Consider the following 20,254-nt stretch of genomic DNA (forward strand, 5'->3'; position numbering starts at 1 on the left):
TCCTCACAGGAACCAGATCCGCCCATCTCCAGTCCTCTGGAATTACTCCTGAGTCTAAAGAAGCTTTGAAAAGGTCACCAGCAGAGCTGCCAGAACCTCTCTATGTTCCCTTAGTACCCTCAGGTGTATCCCATCCAGTCTCGTCACCTTATCTACTTTTAAGTTTAGTTAGCTCCTCAAACACACTTTTCTGAAAACTGATTATCTCACTTCCAATCTTATTTGTGTTTGTTTTATATGGTCCTAACTCCAGGACCTTCCAGAGTGAACACTCAACAGAAGCAATTTTGCTTTTTCCTCTTTTTTTTTTAACATATTCTTCCCCTTCACCTCAGAGTTCATAATGCTCTTTTACACTATTTTCTATGGCAAACATATCTAAATAAAAAAAACAACTTGGCCCTCTTTCGCCATATTTGCTTTTTTTTTTTCATTTAAATTTGTGCATTCCTGATTACTTTCCCAGCTTCACTAGATATTGCTGCCTGTCTTATTCTTTATGTGATCTTTTGTAGTTTATGAACACGAACCTATTCCCCCTAACCTTTTCAGCTACTTCCTTCAGAAAACCACAGTGGCCTCTTTTTTCTCTTTCCTTGATTTACTTTCCTAACAAAAAGATTAGTTGCTCTTTTAGCATCTTTTAGGTTCACCCACTACTCTTTCTAGTTTCCCTAGATTTTCCCATCCAGCTAATGGACTCCTTGAGGTACTCTCTTATTTCAACAAAGTTAGTTTTCTGGAAGTCTAGGACCTTCGCCTTGGAATGAACATTCATCTCCTGCAGTCTAATGCTTTTGGTTCAGAACAATAAAATACATAAAAATACATCACTGTACGCTGAGCCACATCATCCGGTAATCACTGGATCCCAGGTGACCATCCACTATAACATGAGACATACTGTTCCCATTGGTAAGCACCCTGTCTCCTATGTGGGTTTCATTACCAGCTGACAGAACAATTCTCCTTGCAGATAATCCCGGGAACTCCCTGCTTCTAGAAGGCACCCCAGCCAGAATTGTCCCAAACATCTGGCAGATAATTCCCTAGCAAGAGTACCTCCCCTGTCATAGCAATTTTGTGAACATCCTCCATTAAATCTCTATGCATTTCTTCTGTCTCTGATGGAGGTCTGTATATATTATGCTAGAATACGTTGAGCTGTACAAAGCAATATCCTACACAGTAAAAAAGCAAAAAGTATAAAATTTGAATGTCCATAAAGGCCTTTATTACATAAGTTTAAAACCATAAAACATATTAGAAGCAGCCCGATATGGCCATGTTTCAGCTAACGCCTGCATTAGGAGCCTGGACAATAAATCTACAAAAATACAATAAAAATGAATCAATATATAAATAAATATATAGCATCTGGCAAACACTGACATTTTATATAGGCAGGTATAAGTAATAAAAAACCCAAAAAAAACACACAATACCAAATAAGTATTTAAAGGGAAGAACAGCGTAAGACAAAATGTTAGAACCCTATGATACCTGTAAAGGAAAAAAACGGAATAAAAAGATTGATAAAAAAAGTTTATAAATAATAATTTAAAAAGCGTGTGAACACGAACAAAGCCAATTGGTTCAAACAATTAAAAACAGTTGCCACAAGGATGTCATAGGGGTTTTATTCACACGGAGTACAACAAATGTCTAAAAGAAAAAAAGAGAGAGAGGAGGTAAAGAGGAAGGAGGTAAAAATGGGGGAATAGGAAGGGAAAAGGATGGAAAGGAGGAGGAGAGGAAGGGGAAAGGGAAACGAGAGGAGGAAAAGGGGAGGTGGGAAGGAAAGGAAAATATGAAAATGAGAGACCCCCTTTAAACTTTAAAAGGAAGCAGGACATTGAGAAAACTTTTATTTTTTTTACTGCTGTCTCATCGCAGAGAGTAAAATAGCTCCCCCCTGCACTAAAATGTTTTTTTTTTCTATACAATTATACACCACTTCCTGTGACAAAAAAAATATTCAAAACAAAGAAAACCTAAAATATCCAAGTTAAAAACATGTATTATATGGCACAGAAGCTTTGTTAAGATGCAGCCATTTTGATGCCTAAATTAGAGAGAAACAATTTAAAATATATCATATGACTTTCATACTCCTTGGTACCACAGAGTCACAGGGACAGTAACTGTGCAGGCACACGTTTCGCCATGTGCATCGGCCCGCAGCTATCTTATAACATACGCGCGCATAATATAAAATAGCCTGGCCACGTGCACGCCAAAGTTTCAGTGGGTGCATGCACGTGCTTGCAAATCCCGCTTCTACTGCATAAATCGGGGGATTTTAAAAGGGACATGTGCCGAAGCTATTCCCAGTTTTACCAGTTCATCCCCAGTTTAGAGATAGGTACTCCAACCCCCCCCCCCCCAGTTTAATAGCCTTCACGCCCCCCAATTAGCCCCGACCCTTCAAACCCCGCAGATCTGCCTTGTTTCATTTTTGAACTTACATGTCATCTGCGCCCATGCATTGCCCCTTTTTCTGAACAATTTCGAGATGTGGGCACTGCAAGAGATACATGCGTATTTCAGCAGCTTTTAGAATCCACTCGCCGGGCGCAAACCCAACTTATTTGCGCATCCCCCAATTAATGCGCACGCCAAGCTTTTAAAATTCACCTTTTAATGAAAATTTGGTTATAAAATGCATGGGTTTTTTTGTGACACTACAGCCACATATAGAAGCAGACAAAGATTTGTATTCCTGTATGCCTTTAAAGGATTTGTGAATCTGCGAGAAATCAACCAAGCACCTCAAGGCGAGTTATACTATCTGAAACCATTACAAAAAATGGCTGAAAACCACACAGTTTTGTAAGGTTTTAGACTGGTGAAGCAAACTATAGAAAATAGTGGTGGTTCAAAATACAAACAATAAGCTTTAGTGGTTCACTGAAATAGACGCTTAGAACCAACAGCTATAGGGAAAAGCATTTTATTTAAATGCTATATAATTAGTATCTCACCGCACACTGCATATTGTTTTCTCTGTATTGTTGACTTCTTTAACAAACAGTTTCAACTTTAAAATATAATACGATCTTATGGAGAGAGAGACTGGCAGAGTGCTATGCAAAGCACCAGCATTAAACACTTTCTCAAATGATTTCACTGATAAGATGTTATACAGGATTTTACACTTGTTTCTTTCCACTCTTAAACTAGGTTACATACATAATTGTCAATTTCTATGACTGAGCTTCTACTATAAACAATTCATTTGAATGGCCATATGTTAATTTGATCTCGCTCTCCTTGTTAATTAATCTTCGCTTTGTATGCAAATGTTATTTCGGGGCTTGCTGTTAGCTGCAGTGTCAGCATGGCCCCGAGTCCATTCTAAATATGCTGGCCCAGTTCTTTCTGTTAATACAGCATTCCTATCTAGCCTCTCTCCTCCTGTGGCTTCTGTCTGTCTAGTAAAAGCAAAGGAAAGTGTCATGCTATTTTTGTTAGTAATTATAAAGTTACTTATCAAAAATAAAAAAACAAGAATTACTTCCTGTCTGACATGTCAAAAAGTGTTTCATTGCCTCTTCACCACTTTCCATCACGTTTCGGTGCCCTGAACACCCACAACAAGGCTTAAAAGTAAAAATTATTCAAATTTACTGAAAAACAAACATAATCAAGGGCTTTCACACTACACACACTGAAAATGTTATGCACAAAGTTTAACAGCCTCTGTATTGTAACACTGGCCACATTCAAACGTACTTAAAGAGGCGTAACAATGCTCTTAAGAGATATATAAGAATCTGGGAAATCTAAAGAAGGATCACAATCTGAAGCCACAAGAAACTTCATTGTAGAGAAATTGCTGAGCAGGACACGTCATTTTTAAATATCTCCATTGGATTTGACATATGTCAGAAGAGTAGATAGGGGGCTAAGCTAACAATAGCTAAGTGACTAAGAATAATGTAAACTATGTAGGTTAAAGAAGTCATAATTAATACAGGGGAGGAAGGGGAGGGAAAAAGGGATCCTGAGATGAAGAAAGGAGGGGAGAAGGGGAGGAGTACGGGAAGGGATAAGGAGGGAAGAGAAGGAGGTGGGACAAAGGGGGAAGGGAACAAAAGGGGAAGGGGAAAGGAATAAATGGGGAGAGGGAAAAGGGGAAGCAGTGGGAGAGGAAGGGAATAGTTATAGGGAGGAGGAGAAGAGGAGGAAGAAGGAAAAGGAAGAGGATATACAGGAGAAAAAAAGAGGGAACTAGAAAAAATAAAGAAGTGAAGACATTCTTGAGTATGTTGTATTTTCATACATCTCTCTCTTCCATAAATTCAGGAGCAAAAATTGGTATAATTATATACATATATTTATAAAATATTTTTAAAAAGAACTGAAAATCCAAGAAAATAGAAAAATTATAAATAAAAAATAGAAAATAAAAGCAAAATAAGATGAATAAAATTAAGAGGGGGCCAATAAAGATGAGTAATATAACTAGATCAAAATAAATTAAATAATATATATCATATTAATAAGTAATAAATAATAGAATAATAATAGCAATAAAAATAAAGGATCAAAAATAAAGTTAATAAGATAATAAAATGGATTTTAAAAGAAAACCAAATAATCAATATCCAGGTTTAACTAAATGAAAAATAAGTTGCTGCTCCTCTTTATCAAATACAAATTTACATTTCCTTCTTGCCATTTGGGCTTAAATTATCTTTAATATACAAAATTTCATATCTACAAACACATGGTTAAACCTTACTCAATGTTCAACAATGGTGTTTCCACGATTTTCCTTCTAACACAACTTCTATGCTCCAACAATCTGGTCTTCAATTTCCTTTTTGTTTTACCAATATAGAGTTATCTTGCATGGACATTGGATGACAAACCACATATTGGTTATTGCAGTTTGAAAAATCTTTCAAAATAAACATCTTACCAGTAATCAGATATACAAACTGATCGAATCTCATTGCTTGGGACACTAGCAACAACTTCCATGATGTAAGGTGACCACGCAACGTAGCATATATAGAACTATTCATTTCTTGCAAAGCTGATGAAACCAGTCATAGAAAATTTAAGAGTTCACCTGAATTGCCATTCCATTAAAGCAAAACGTCATCAATGTGTTTCTTCCATAAAAGTTTTTCTTTTGTATTAAATGTTTCAAAAAACACTTATCAAAACTGAATACATAAAGGTTAGCTATGTCTGGAGCTTTGCTGTTGCTGACACCTTTATTTGTTGATAGAAGTTGCCCAAAAATGTAAAATAATTTTTTGTAAGCACAAGTTCAGGCAATGCACAAAATGGGTATCCGTAAATTGGTCTGTCTTTTACTCAATGTTTCTCTAACCACATTGATTGATTTTCTCTACAAGCTATTTGTGCAAAATAATTATAAAGTCACCAAAATCAAATACAAAATATCATGCTTGATGGACCCCAGAATGTTGATAATACAAGAGAAATCTCTAACATAAGAAAGGGCCACTTTTACAAATGTTTGCAAAAAAAATCTATGAAAATAGATGTTTCTAATACTGATCATATTCCTGAGACTATTGGACAGCTGTGGGGGGGGAGGAGGGTTCTTCTAGAGATGTAAAATAGTTGGAATAATAGGATATTCTGCTGCCATTCAGAGCATTGTGCAATTACTGCTGGTCAAACCCTGTGTCTTGGATGGGGAGGAAGGGGACACTGACCTGATGATGCTGCTCAGGCTAGGAGATGCTTGAGACAGAAGCACCCTCTAGATTATGCGGCACTCCTTTTTTGGTCACAGCATCTTTGGAGGGGTCACCCCTTCCAGGGGCACCAAATATGTTAATCCAAGCTCTGGTAGTCCACACTGGAGGATCCAAGTACAGCAATGGTATTTGCTCCTAGCCCTTGAGATCTGCAAACAGGCCAGGTTTCAGGATATCCCTAATGAGTAGGCATGAGATAGATCTGCATACAAGGGAGGCGGTTTTGTATGCTCTCTCATACATATTCATTAGGGCAGCAGTTCTCAACAGGTGAGTCAGGACACACTGGTGTGTCACGAGGTTATGGGAGGTGTATATTGCAGGGCCAGCTGCCTCCTTATCAGCCCGGGTGGGAGTTGCTGGACTTCTCTTATATTTGGCCTGATGGGAGATTACTCTCACTTCCTTCTCTTCTTTCTGGCCCAGTGGGAGGCTCTTTCCTCTTTCACCCAGATCAGAGCGCGATATTGCCAGTTCCTGCTGTTCTGGGCCTGGATGGGACACAAACTTTACCTTCCCCTGCTGAGGCTGGGAGTGATGCTGCTGCTGATCTCTTCACCCTGTGGAGGGTGGGGGAAGGGAGGCTGGGGATGCTGGGCAGACAGAAGTGGGAGAGGGTGTGTGGGGGCTGCTGAGCAGGAAGGGATGGGAAACAGGGGGTCGGGTAGCTGGGCAGGGAGGGGGGAGAGTCAAGCAGGGGAGAGGGAGCACTCGGAAGAGGATGGGGGGTCGGGAATGCTGGACAAGGATGCGAGTGTGAACGGATGATTGAAAGGGAATAACTGGGAGAAGTGAAGGATGATGGAGATGTGCAGGGAGAGCCATAATCTGTCAGTTTGGGGAATGCGCATTTCTTCTATCTTTGTTCTTAGTGTAGGAAGAAATGTATTTCTGTTTCTAGTTCTCCAGTTTTGCACTGCATGCAGAAAGGCTTTTTGAGATGTCATTCCAGTTTTTTGTCTCCATATTTGTAATTTGTGGTCTTTTATTCTTCATTTGGTGACCGATGAACTGTGTGTGAGTGAGATAAGGTATTGTACACTAGTATGTAGGGTCTTATTTCTTGGGTTTTCTCCTTCTCAATAGGACATGCAAAGATATTAGGATATTGCTGTCTGAGTTCTTAAGAGTTAATATTGCTATGGTATGGCAGGTTTGCTATACATGTGCTGAGTGGTTTTTTCAGGTTTTGTATTTTACAATGTGCCAGAATCAGAATATATTTTTTATATGGCGAGCTGTATGGGGAAAACTCTGGATCCATTGTTTGGGGACTTGGGGGAGGGGGGTGGCAGAGTATATGTTTACATTTAGCCCCATGATGCATGTAAGCATTATTTGTCAAGTGTGTCCCAACAGAAAAAGAGGTTGCATTAGGGATATTCTGAAAACCTGATCTGTTTACAGCCCTCAAGGGCTAGGAGTGAATACCATTGAAAAGAAAAGAAAAATAAGAACAATCACCTAATTAGGTAATATGCAGCCCCCTGAACACTAATCATCAAAATGTGATTATGCAGACATTGAATTACATGAAATCTATACTCATCTCCTCATATTAAATCAATGAGTATAATGGAGACAAAGAGCCAATCCCAGGAGGAGGAATACCAATACCATTTATAAAGAATCTTAATTGTGTAGGATAAGAAAAACACATATCACAGAATCTTTCAAGGTGCTTACAGGGAAATTAAAGACAAAAAGGTGTTCCCAAGCCAAATTACTTCCTGGCATGCAAAAGAATAATTGCCTACACTTGACCTGGGTTGTTCTGCAAATATTTGGAAGCATACTTATTTTCTGAGCAAGAAAAAAGATTTTCTGTGTCAGAAAAAAAAACAAACCAAAATCCACTCTCAATCCAGTTTCAGCACATATCATACAATCAGGGTCCCTCTAAGAGTCTTCTGGTCCAAAGATGTTTTCATAACATGGCTGAGGTTCCAGCTATCCATTGGTGGTATACCCACTGGAGGTTTCTTTTTAACCACCCTTACTCCTCGGCATTTGCCCAGGGGTAAATAGTAAATCCTAGATGTCCAAGGAATAGCCTCAGTGGGCACTCCCCTGATTTCCAAAATATATTTTTTCCATGTCTCTAGGAAACACCACGGAAAACCTAAGGAAATTCTAGAACTTCAGGTACTGATTTACTAAGCTTTTTTTCCCCCAACAGACACAGAATGGGGAAAAAGTAAATGAGACCCTTACATTGAAGCACCTGTCGGGTCCTCTGGCTTCAGCCTAAGAGCCACCTAATCTTGTCACATTAGATGACGGTAATGGGTTCTGAAGATCCAACATTACAGTAGAAATGTAATCCAAGGCATCGATTTTCAAAGAAGCGTGCAGCCATCCATGTGCGCGTAGTTCCCAGCAGGCGCACATGCACGCGTGTTATAAAACACGATATCCACGCACACATGCGAGCCGGATTTTAACATCTGTGCGCGGGGAGGGAATTTTAAAAGCCCTTGCTCGGCGACGCAGTCAGGCCTCCCCCAATTCCCTCCCAGTCCACTCCAATTAAGGAGTGGACTGGGAGGGAACTTTCCTATGCTTAACCCTACCTCTTCCCCTCTCCTCGCCCTACCCCCTACCTAACTCTTAAATTTTTTTTTTTTTTTAATTTCTTACTTTGCTGCCCCTCTAGAGCAGCAGTAAACTCTGCTCGCTGGCCGGCTGCCAGCACACACTTCCCTGGGACAACTTCGAATGGCACTGTCCCGGCCCAACCCTTCTGAGAGGCCTGGTACTTGTTTAACTACTGATTATATCACATTTCAGATTAAATCAAGAGTTCTCAAGAACCTATGTCAGACTGGACTGGAAGCCAACAGCTAGAGGAAAACCAAAGGGAACCACAACTTAGACACCAGTCACCCCTGAAATCCTAGCCAAATTCAAAGATACACTCACTATAGCGCTTTCTGCTCAAGTAGTTCCTCCTGACTGAATTTTCCCTCCTGGGGAACTTCATAACTCCACCCTAACTTTTAACACTTTTTTCTCCTGTCTCTGCAGTAATTTGTTACTTCCAAAAGTAATAACTGCAAAGAAGGTACCTGAAGAAAACATGCTGCATTGGTGGGGCAAGGGATAGTGGAAGGAGGGAAAAATTGCTCCCCAGGGCTCAGAGAGAGAGGTCCGAATCCAGCAGGGATGCTGCAAATGCTGGTGCTTCTACCACAAAAGCAAATGCTCTGAGAACTGTTCTCTCCTACCATCAGCATGGAAGAGGAAAAGAAACACCCTGGCATCTGAGAAAATACGTGGCCTGATTAAAACAGGAAAGACTTCATTTCATAATGCGAATCACTAAACAAACCCTCTAGGAAGCTGATAAACTTCAACAGACTTAAAATTTTGTGTACAGTAGGAAATTAAAAATATTGAGCCATTGTGCCTTTATGGGAAAACTTAGATCTAGGTGTAAAAGATACCCAGGGGTCTGCCGTCTTTTTGCTCTAAATAGACACACACACAAAAAAAAACCAAATGAAAATTTTAAAATAAACGAAAAACCGAATCCAGAATCCCTCCCCCCCTCCAAGGGTTTGCTTTAAAAAAAACGACAAGGGCAGAGGCCAGCACCACAGATAATTTCTTCCATACAAAATGATGGTGATTTGGATCTGTCAGGCGCCAGCACCTTTCTAAGCAAAGGTTACCTGGGCTTGCCCCTGCCCCATGAAGAAAACTAAAATACAGTAAAGGTTTGGGGATAGGGGGCAGTGTTGCCCAGGAAGGTTTATTCTTTTTGTCAGTGAAAACGTTTACAAAATGAAACAAAGGAAAACAAAATGAAGGTGGCTTGCACAATGACAGCAGCTATCTGAGCCAGATTTATACTCGTCAAAAATAGGTTTAAGTAAAAACCCCCCCACTGTATCTCACTTTGAAACATAGAAATGACGGCAGAAAAGGACCAAATGATCCACAAAGTCTGCCCAGCAAGCTTATGCCAGTGTCTGCTGCACCGTGCAGGTTACCCCCATGCTTATCAGTTTCCCAGACCGTAAACGTCAGGGCCCTCAGATGCTGTTTGAATCCAATTTCCCTTAATTGCCGTGAAAGCTGAGAGCAATGCTGGAGTTGCATCAAAAAGTATCTAGAGCTTGATCGAGATTCTCTCTCAGGTGACACAAAATATTTTGTTTTGATTTTCAAAGTCACTGTTTTTCACAATCAAATTGTGTTATGAACTGGACATTGAAATTAGCGAAGTGCCCAGTTTTGCTCTGTTAATGTCCATTTCCCACTTTCAGCAGACTCACCCAGTATAGTGCACATACTGCCTTTCTGATTTTATGAATGTGCATTTTGTACATTCACAAAGCATCCATAGTTCTGATGGACTACCTAAAAATGATAATGTACTCAGATTGCCAGTTTTGTTATTATCTGGAATACCAGAGAAAGGTCTAGGACTGTACACAAACATCTAAGTATTCCGATACCATTTGTTTTTTAATCAGTGCCTGTTCTTTGCCTTTACAGTATCTGAGTGTATTGTCATATTTATACTGTTTTCAGTATCTCAATTTAATTTTGCCATGTTGTGATTTTTTTTGTAAGATTACAGCTATACAGGATGTTGTAGAAGGCACAATATATTTTTAAAGAAAAAATCCCTATTGATCAGTATTTTCAGGAAATTGAAAGTTACACATTCTAGCAGGTGTTATCCGAGAACAGTAGGATGTTGAGTCCTCAAAGCTGGGTGATACAATGCGACAGAGCCTGGGTCGGTGAAGTTTTATTTCATAGCTTCTAGAAGTTTTTGGCAAGCTCCACAGAGCATGTGCTTGCCGTCCCATATCATAGATACTGCATGGAAGCACACCAACTCCAAAGGGAAGCGGGTAGGGTCTTGGAGAATATCTGTTACAGGTAAAAAAAAAACAACTTTTGGCTTTTTCAGAGGACAAGAAGAATGTGAAGTCCTCTCAGCTGGGGAATCCCTAGTTGTAGGCTGTCCCTAATAAAAACAAAAAAAAAAAGGAAGAAGAAAATGCAAACAGAAAAACAGTGTCAATGGGCAGAATCACTATAACAGAAAGTGAATTGTAAATGTAGATCTCAACTGTTCAACCATGATATAAATTTGTCAAAGAAACTGCGACCGCCTAACCAAGTAGCACATTTAAGACTAATCGGAGAAAATTCTTTTTCACTCAACGCACAATTAAGCTCTGGAATTTGTTGCCAGAGGATGTGGTTAGTGCAGTTAGTGTAGCTGGGTTCAAAAAAGGTTTGGATAAGTTCTTGGAGGAGAAGTCCATTAATGGGTATTAATCAATTATACTTAGGGAATAGCCACTGCTATTAATTGCATCAGTAGCATGGGTTCTTCTTAGTGTTTGGGTAATTGCCAGGTTCTTGTGGCCTGGTTTGGCCTCTTGGAAACAGGATGTTGGGCTTGATGGACCCTTGGTCTGACCCAGTTTGGCAATTTCTTAAGTTCCTTATTTTTTTGCAGCAACAAGCTTTTTGTGCCATTTTCTCTCTTCTCTACTCATCACCCCTGCCTGGAAAAAACAACGGATCTTAGGGGAGATGGAGTTGGATTCTAATCTTCAAATAGCTCCCACAGGACAAAACCTACTTTGGCAACGGGAATCTTTAACCAACAATGAGATATGAATCTATGGACTGAACTCCACATTGCAGCTTTGCAAATCTATTCTATGGAAGCTGAGCTCAGGTGGACAACCAATGTGCACGGTTCCAACACTATGAGCTTTAACATACCCCTGCAGAATCAGACTTGCCTGAGCATAGAAGAAAGAGATCAACTCTGCTATCCAAATAAAAACTGTGTGCTTGGCAAAGACAATTCCTAGAAACAAAAAGCTGGGTAGACTTTCTAAGGGCTTAAGTCCACTCCAGACAGAAAGCAAGGTTTCTTCACTTTCGTGGACATGTGGCCTGGAGATAAATGTTGGAAGGACAATTGATTCAGTCAGACACTACCAAGGGCAGGAACTTAAGATATGGGTGCAGAACTACTCTATTATGAACAAACAGCATAAGGCAGATAAGTCACTACAGCTTGGAGCTCACTCTATATGCCAAAATCATTGCCACCAAAAATATGACCTTCCAGGTCGGGTACTTCAGCTCACTGAAGTGAATACTACACTGAGGTCCCAAGACACAGAGGCTTCAACTGAAGCAAGCCCTGCATGAAACGGACAACTAAGGGCTGTATAGAGATGGGTTACCTTCTACATAGTGGTGATAAGCACCAACTGCACTGAGATAAACCCTATTGGAGTTAATCTTCAGACCAGAGTCTGAAAAATGCAGAAAGTATTCAAGCAATTTTTGCATGGAAAAAGAGCAAAGGCCTAGGTTGTTCCTTCAAACCGTAAGGCAAATCTCCTTGTTGAATCCTTCCTAGAAGCCACCAGAAGGCTGGTGGAGTTTCCGAGCCCCACCAGCAGAAAAGAAAGCGAGGTTGTTTACTTGTAACAGGTGTACTCTGTGGACAGCAGGACAAAGCCACACAGGTGGGTGACATCATCTAATGGCACCGTGACAGAATGTGCTCTCTCTTAGCCCACAAAGAAACAGAAAAACTTTCTGGGCATGCACAAGATTTCCCACGTCTCCATGTGAGTCTTCTCAATCTCTTTATTAGTTGAGCTTCAACTAAGGGGAGGAGGGCTGATTTGTCCTTCTGTCCACAGAGAACACCTGTTACAGATATGCAATTTAGCTTTCTCTGTGGACAAGCAGGCACAAATATAGCCACACAAGTGGCAACTTCTAAATTGAAGGTTCTGTTAAGTGAAACGTTTATTGCTGACAGAATTCTTTGGAATCCAGAAAATGTTTCAAAAGTGGAGGGAAAGTTGAAGCTCTTATCTGAATAAGTTCTGTAAAACTGCCTGTCCAAAGTTATTATCGATATGAGTCTTGGTCCAAGCAATAATGTTTAATGTATATTGAAGACCACATGGCTGGTTTGCATATGTTTTGAACTGAAGCTGAGTGAAGAAATGCTACTGAAGTTTCGGTTGCAAGTACTTGATGTGCCCTTATTTTTTTGTGGAAGATGAATGCCAGTGTTAGCAAAACCAAAAAATAAATTGGGAAAGCCATTTTATTAATATTGTTTGCTTTGTGACTGGAAGACCTTGCTTAGATACATCATAAGATACAAATAATTGAGGGTTTTTTTCTGGAAGGCTTTGTTCTGTGCAATCTGGAGAGTGAAGAGAATGTTCTGAGGAAAAATGAGCCTTGGAAAAAAGTAGGAAGCTCAGTGGATTGTTTTATATGAAATGTTATCACTTTTGGTTAAAATTTCAGATGACTCCTAAGAACCGCTATTTTTTTTTAATTTGTATGTGAGGAAAACAGACTATTAAAGCTTGAAGTTCACTTACTCTATGTGCTGGCAATACTGCTATGAGAAACAAGAGTTTCCAAGTTAGGTATTTAATGTCTGTCACTGCTATAAGTTCAATTGGAGATCTGAAAGAACTAATTGAGGTCTCATGCTGGGGAAACTTTAATAGGGGGACATATGTGGTATAGTCCTTTGATGAACCTTGAAACTAAAGGAGGATGAGATACTGGTAAGCCTTGACAGTGTTATTGGCATGCTTCTGTAGTACTTAAATGGACTCTGACTGAATTTGATTTTAACAATCAAAACCCACAACAAGAGGTGAAAGTATTCAACTTGTTCAAAAATACTCAAAAATAAAAATTGTTTTTCTTAAAAATGATCAATACCCATCTTTTTTAGAGAAAAAATGGTATCAGAAAAAAGTGGGTGCATATTTTAATCCACTGTCTCTTGCCCACAATGGGTTTCAGGTGGTATCAGTGTAAAGTACCTCTAGATCAAATCTTTTACCATAATTTCTCATTTATTATTTGCTTTTATACAACTTCCTTTTACTCGTACACATCTTTCATTTAATATCAATATAGCAAAGTTATACTTAACTTTAAGCAACAAAAGCTGATCCCAAACTTCTAAAGAAGTTCGAACACGATTATTTTTCAAGCTTTTTTTGTTGACAAAATATTTTTCAAACTTTTTACTGACTCTGACTCATGAGAAATTATGGTAAATGATTTGATCTAGAGGTGCTTTACACAGATATTGCCTACAGACCATTGCGAGCAAGAGACAGTGGATTAAAATATGCATCCACTTTATTCCAATACCATTTTTTCTCTAAAAAGATGGGTATTGATGATAATTTGTAAGAAATTTTTTTTTTACTTTTTAGTATTTTTGAACAAGTTGAATACTTTTCACCTCTTGTTGTGGGTTTTGATTGTGGACTGGAGAGGTATTGCTCTTTTTGTATTTACTGAATTTGATTTTAAACCAGATTCTGAAAGATGAAGATACTGTAATAGCACAGAAATTGAACAGTTGAAAAGATCTTCCCTTTCAGAAGTACACCAAATACAAAATCTTTTCATTTGAAATTATAAGACTTTATGGTGGAAGGTTTTCTTGTAGCTAAAATGACCTGTTGAACTAGAACAGGAATAGACACTGCTTGGACTACTTTGCTCTCAATATCTAAGCTATGAGCGCTAGAGATGAAGGTTGGGATGAAGAAGAGATCCATTATTTTGAGTTAATAGATTTAGAAAAATCTGACGGCAAAAAGCTTTTTGAAGTTATGGAAACCAGACTTGATAAGGCCAAAAATGGGCTATGAGTATTAACATGTCCTTTCTCAATTTAAGAATTATCCTTGCTATAAGAGGAACTGGTGGAAATGCATACATTAGCCACGGAACTGAGAAAGCATCCCTCACCAATGAATCTTGAGCTGGTATCTTGGAGCAAAGAAGCAGTAGCTTGTGTTTACTTGGAGACATAAAATGTGCGGTGTTTCCCACATTTGGAAAATAAATTGTACTGAGTTGGGGTGAAGAGACCATTCATGAGGTTGACGACTGCAAAGTATGCATAAGGACATCATCCTTCCTGGGTGGATAAACCACTGATAGCTGTAACTTTCTTGCTATTGCCCAATTTCATACCTTGAGAGCTTACTTGAATACTATGGATCCCTCCTTGTTTATGTAGAACATGGTTACTTGGTTGCCTATCTGTATTTGAACCAGATTGTTTAAACAGGGTTTGAAAAACAGGAGTGCCTTGAAAATTGCTTTGAGCTCTAGAAACATAGAAATGATGACATAAAAGGTCCAAATGGTCTATTCAGTCTGCCCAGCAAGCTTATGATAGTATTTGCTGCGCCATGTAGGTTATCCCCATGCTTATCAGTTTTCCAGATTGTAAAAGACGGGGCCCTCGTTGGTTGCTCTTTGAATCCAATTCCTCCCTGTTACACCTTGCCCTTGAAGCAGAGAGCAATGTTGGAGTTGCATCAAATTATTAGGCTTATTGGTTATGAGTAGTAACCGCCGCATCAGCAAGTTACCCCCATACTTATTTGTTTCCCCATACCATAAAAGTTGGTGCCCTTGTTGGTTGCTGCTCCAATCAAATTCTCCCTTTCCCCTTGCCATTGAAGTAGAAAGCCATGATGAAGTTACATCAAGAGTATGAAGGCTTATTGGTTAAGGGTAGTAACCATCACACCAACAAGTTACCCCCATGCATTCTTTTCTTCATTTCCATCCTCTAGCCTTTAGGGATCCACAGTGTTTATCCCATGCCCCTTTGAATCTTCCAGAAGAGCATTCCAGGCATCCACCACACTCTCTGTGAAGAAATATTTCCTGATGAGGGTTCTGAGTTGTTCTCCCTGGAGTTTAATTTCATGACCCTAGGTTCTACTGATTTCTTTCCAATGGAAAATATTTGTCGAATGTTTAATGCATCATTAAAACCTTTCAGGTATCCGAAGGTCTGTATCATATCTCCCCTGTATCTCCTCTCTTCCAGGGTATACATATTCAAATCTTTCAGCCTCTCCTCATAGGTCTTCTCATACAGACCCCACATCATTTTTGACTCTCTTCTCTAGACTGCCTCCATCCTGACTGAGATATGGACTCCAGAATTGAACACAGTGCTCCAAGTAAGGCCTCACCAAGGACCTGTACAAGGGCATTATCACCTCCATTTTCTTACTGGTTATTCCTCTCTCCATGCAGCCCAGCATTCTTCTGGCTTTATATCATCTTGTTACATTGCTTTGCCACCTTCAGATCTCCACACACTATTACCCCAAGGTCCATCTCTTGGTCCATGCACATCACCCCTCATCACATACAACTCTTTTGGATTACCACAACCCAGATGCATGATTCTGCACTTCTTAGCATTGAATCCCAGCTGCCAAATCTTCAACCACTCTTCCAGCTTTCTTAAATCCCTTTTTATTTGCTCCACTCCTTCAGCCATGTCCACTCTATTGCAGATCTTAGTATCATCCACAAATAGAGACATTTTACCTTCTATCCCTTCTGCAATGTTGTTCACAAAGATATTGAACAGAACCAGTCCCAAAACTGAACCCTGTCATACGCTAACACATTTTCCTCTTCAGAGTAGGTTCCATTTACCATTACACTCTGTCTCCTATCAGTCAACCAATTTGTAATCCACGCCACCACCTTGGAACTCACTCCCAAGCTTCTCATTTTATTTACAAACCTCCTGTGCGGGACCATATCAAAAGCTTTGCTGAAATCCAAGTGGATCACATTGAGCACTCTTCCTCGATCCAATTCTCTAGTCAACCAATTAAAAAATTAGATTTGTCTGACAGACCTTCCCCTGGTGAATCCATGCTGCCACGGGTCCAGCAACCCACCAGATTGTAGATAGTTCATTATTCTTTTCTTCAGCAGTCTCCATTAATTTTCCCATTACTGAGGTGAGGTTAACTAGTCTGTAGTTTCTGGCCTCCTCTCTGCTACCTTTGTTGTGAAGCAGGACCACCACCACTCTTACCCAATCCAGCGCAACACTCCCATTTCCAGGGATCTATTGAACAGGTCCTTCAACGGATGCGCCAGCACATCTCTGAGCTCTCTCAGTAATCTTGGGTAATCCGGCCTCATGACCCTGTCCACTTTCAGTTTGCCTAGCTTCTCCCATTCTCTTCTGTAAACGGAGTTTCGTCTACTCCATCCCCATTTATGGTCTTATTAACCAGCAATGGTCCTTTTTCGAGGGTCTTCTTTAGTGAATACTAAACTGAAGTATTTGTTTAACATTCCTGCCATTTCTTTGTCAATCATTGCTCATCACCTTTCAATTTCACTATACCACTTCTGACCTCCTTTCTTTCACTGACATATCTGAAAAATGTTTTGTCTTCTCGCTTTATCTCTTTGGCCATCCTTTCTTCCACTTGACCTTTTGCTTTCCTTATTTCTTTGTCTCCCTCAGTTTTAACAGATATTCTTCCCTGTGTTCCTTTTTTTGGGATCCTTTAAACTTATTGAATGCTATTTTTTGCCTTTATTTTTTAGCCACCTCCTTAGAGAACAAGATTGGTTTCTTTTTCCTCTTACTCCTGTTTACTTTTCTAACATATAGATTTGTTATATATCAGATTTGTTGCCTTTGTAATAGCTTATTTTAACTCAGCCCACTGTTGTTCCACCTCACCCATTTTATCCCAGTCTCCCTGTTCCTCCTCTAGGTGCATCCCCTTTTTGACAAAGTCCGTATTTTTGAAATTCAAAACTTGGGTCTTCATGTGACTTCTCTGTGTCCTAGTCACAAAATCGAACCATACCGTCTGATAATCACTGGTGCTCAGGCAAGCACCTACCCGAACATTACAGACATTATCACCATTGGAGATATCACCAATAGTGAGCATCGGATTGAGTATTACACCTTCTCTTGTGGGTTCCAATCCCATTTGTTTGAGCAGAGCCCCTTGAAGGGCATCCACTTTCTCTCTACTTCTCATAGATCCACATTTGGCAGACTGATGTGTGAATTGTATTCCTGATTAGTCCAGGTTCCCCGAGTATACGGAGAATTGAAATGGACTCCCCAACCACTAGATGAAGCATTCATCTCCAAAATCTGTTGAACTTGCAGTGAATGAGAGGGCTGTCCACAAAGTAGAATGGATGGTTTCATCCACTATTGTAAAGATAAGTAAGGAGGCTGGTGCAAAGTATTCTGCGTGACATTGGTTGTAGATGTTAGTTCCAACAATGTCTGAGATGACACTGGAATTATCTCATGTGTAATCTGGCAAAAGGTATAACATGCACCATTGCTGACACATGGCTTAGCCTCTTCATGAAAAGTCTGGCCAAAGCGGTAGGTCAATTGCAAGATTTTGAACTATTTCTATCAAGGTATGCATCCATTGTGATGGAAGAAAAGCTTTTTCTTTTGTGGTATCCAGTTGAGCCCCTATGATAAGTTGGGTCAAGTGACATTTTCTAGATTCACTATAAACTCTAGAGTCTGTAACATGTTGAGTAAATAAGATATGTTGTTCCTGGATTCTTTGTAGATCTGCCCTATATTAACTAGTCTAAATAAAGACACTAAAAAGTTGTTCTTTACGATATGGGCAGCTACACCTGCTAAATATCGTGAAAGGGACTGCTGCCAGACTGAATGGGAGAACTGAAAATGGAGACCCTCTAAAGTGAACCTTAGGTATTTTTTGTGTACTTTATGGACTGACATATACATGCAGGCATCCTTGAGATTCAGAGTTGTGAACTTGTTGCCTACTTTAAGGAATGGAAAAATAGCAGAGAGAGGATTAATCTTTAAATTCTCTCTTTTTAGAAATTAGTTTAAGTTTTTGAGATCTAAAATGAGGTGAAGACCTCCTGTTTTTTTCAGAATGAGGAAATATTTTGTATAGATTCCTTTACCCTCTTGAGTCTGTGGAACTGGTTCCATTGCTTGAGTAATGAACTGTGTGGCTAATGATTAAAAACCATTGTGGGAGAAAAACTGAAGACTTCCCCTCTATCACCACTGGAAGGGTGTGATGAAGCAGGGAATTTCTGAGAAACTGGTATTTAAACATTGTGGCTAGGTGTTTGGGAAGTTGAAATTGTCTTGGTTGAGGTCTGGGCTGTTGCTTATGTGGAAATGGACATTGTAATATGAATATGGATGATATATTTTTCTAGTATAGTAACCATATTGTCTTCTGTAAATAATGCTGTTGATATCCCTTTTGAACAGATTGGTCAATTAAAGCTGAAGTCAAAGACTACAAAGGGGTACATGATCTTTATTACATTCACAGTCTCCTTCATTTTATCATCAGTTGTCACCAGAGCAAGGTGTGTCTGCCAATTTATCATATACATATAAGTCAAGCAAATCTTCTAGTGGCAATGGCCATTCTTGAGGCTGTATCGCATGAATCAAATATAGATCTTGTCATATACTTAGTAAATTCTTCATCTTTGTCCAAAAGGTTAACTCTCTTGTCTTATCTTTTGAAGAGTATTATGCAGGTACTGCACTATTTGTAACTGATTAGCTGTTATCCTTGACTGCAACATTGCAGATTGTATTATTTGTTTTAATCAGTCAGGTCCAACAGTTTAGATGCTTTCCTAGGTAGAACACTAGAAAAAGATTTTTTCGCTTTCTTCATGGCTGATTCCACTACTACAGAAGCAAGTGGAAACTGGATCTTACTATGTACTGGCTATTGCTAAACTTTGTATTTTAAATCAATGTTTCTTGCCACTGGAGCTGGAGTTTTCCATAGCTTTGACTAAGTACTGCAACACTATGTGGCTGAAAAAATTGTAAAACTATAATGTCCAAAGAGCCCAGAATTTCTGATTGGTCAAATCAAATAATATGGGGAAACTCAACACCAAACAAGTTATTAATAATCAATAATTTTGCGAACTGCAGAGACGGTGCTGTCCCACATGAACGTCCATTTCACTGAATGGGGATTCCTAAGCGGTGATTATCCGTTGTGTGGATTCATAAGTGGTCACATAGTGCTCCTGACGAAACTTGGCACAAAACAATGGATGTTGGATTTTGATCACAATTAATTTGGGTATAGATCACAATTATTTCAGCAGGACTAGTAATATAAGGAAACGTAGATTTTGGAAAAGTAAAACATTTTTTAAATTGCAACTTGAAAAACTAAAACAAATGTTTCGGATGCACCACACATGATTGAGCTGTCCAGGTGGCCTTTGCATTGCAGGGCACACTGTCTGGCTTGCTGATGCGGTATTTAAAGATTATTATTGATGCAAAACAAGATTATTGATAACTTGTTTGTGCTGAGAGTTTGCCCATATTATTTGAATAAATTGTAAGACATCTTGAAACTCCTCTTTTTTTTTGTGAGTCTTCCTCCAATTTAAAAGGAATTCAATCAGACTTTTTTTTTTTTGAGAAATACTGAGTATGTGCACCATTTTTAAATTTGTGACTCTAGTAGGTATTTACATCAGTAGAAAATTTTGATTGACCCCCCTGAGGAAGGCAGGTGTTGCTGCTGAAACACTGGCCATGGGCATGGGAGCCCTTGATTTGCAATGCTGACAATTAAAGATACTGTATACACTCA

The 20,254-nt window shown here is 39.4% G+C and overlaps 1 protein-coding gene across 1 annotated transcript in view; it reads right to left on the minus strand.

Annotated features, from left to right (window-relative positions):
• Positions 1–1,170: 1,170 nt before the first annotated feature.
• ZNF148 (zinc finger protein 148) overlaps positions 1,171–20,254 on the minus strand; it is a 278,252-nt gene continuing 259,168 nt past the window's right edge. Inside the window, exon 7 of the mRNA XM_029605277.1 lies at positions 1,171–1,327. Within this exon, the coding sequence (XP_029461137.1) occupies positions 1,307–1,327 (21 nt within the window). The 3' untranslated portion in view covers positions 1,171–1,306. The remainder of the gene's footprint in view (positions 1,328–20,254) is intronic.

The sequence above is a fragment of the Rhinatrema bivittatum genome, chromosome 6, assembly GCF_901001135.1.
Source record: "Rhinatrema bivittatum chromosome 6, aRhiBiv1.1, whole genome shotgun sequence".
Classification (NCBI taxonomy): Eukaryota; Metazoa; Chordata; class Amphibia; order Gymnophiona; family Rhinatrematidae; genus Rhinatrema; species Rhinatrema bivittatum.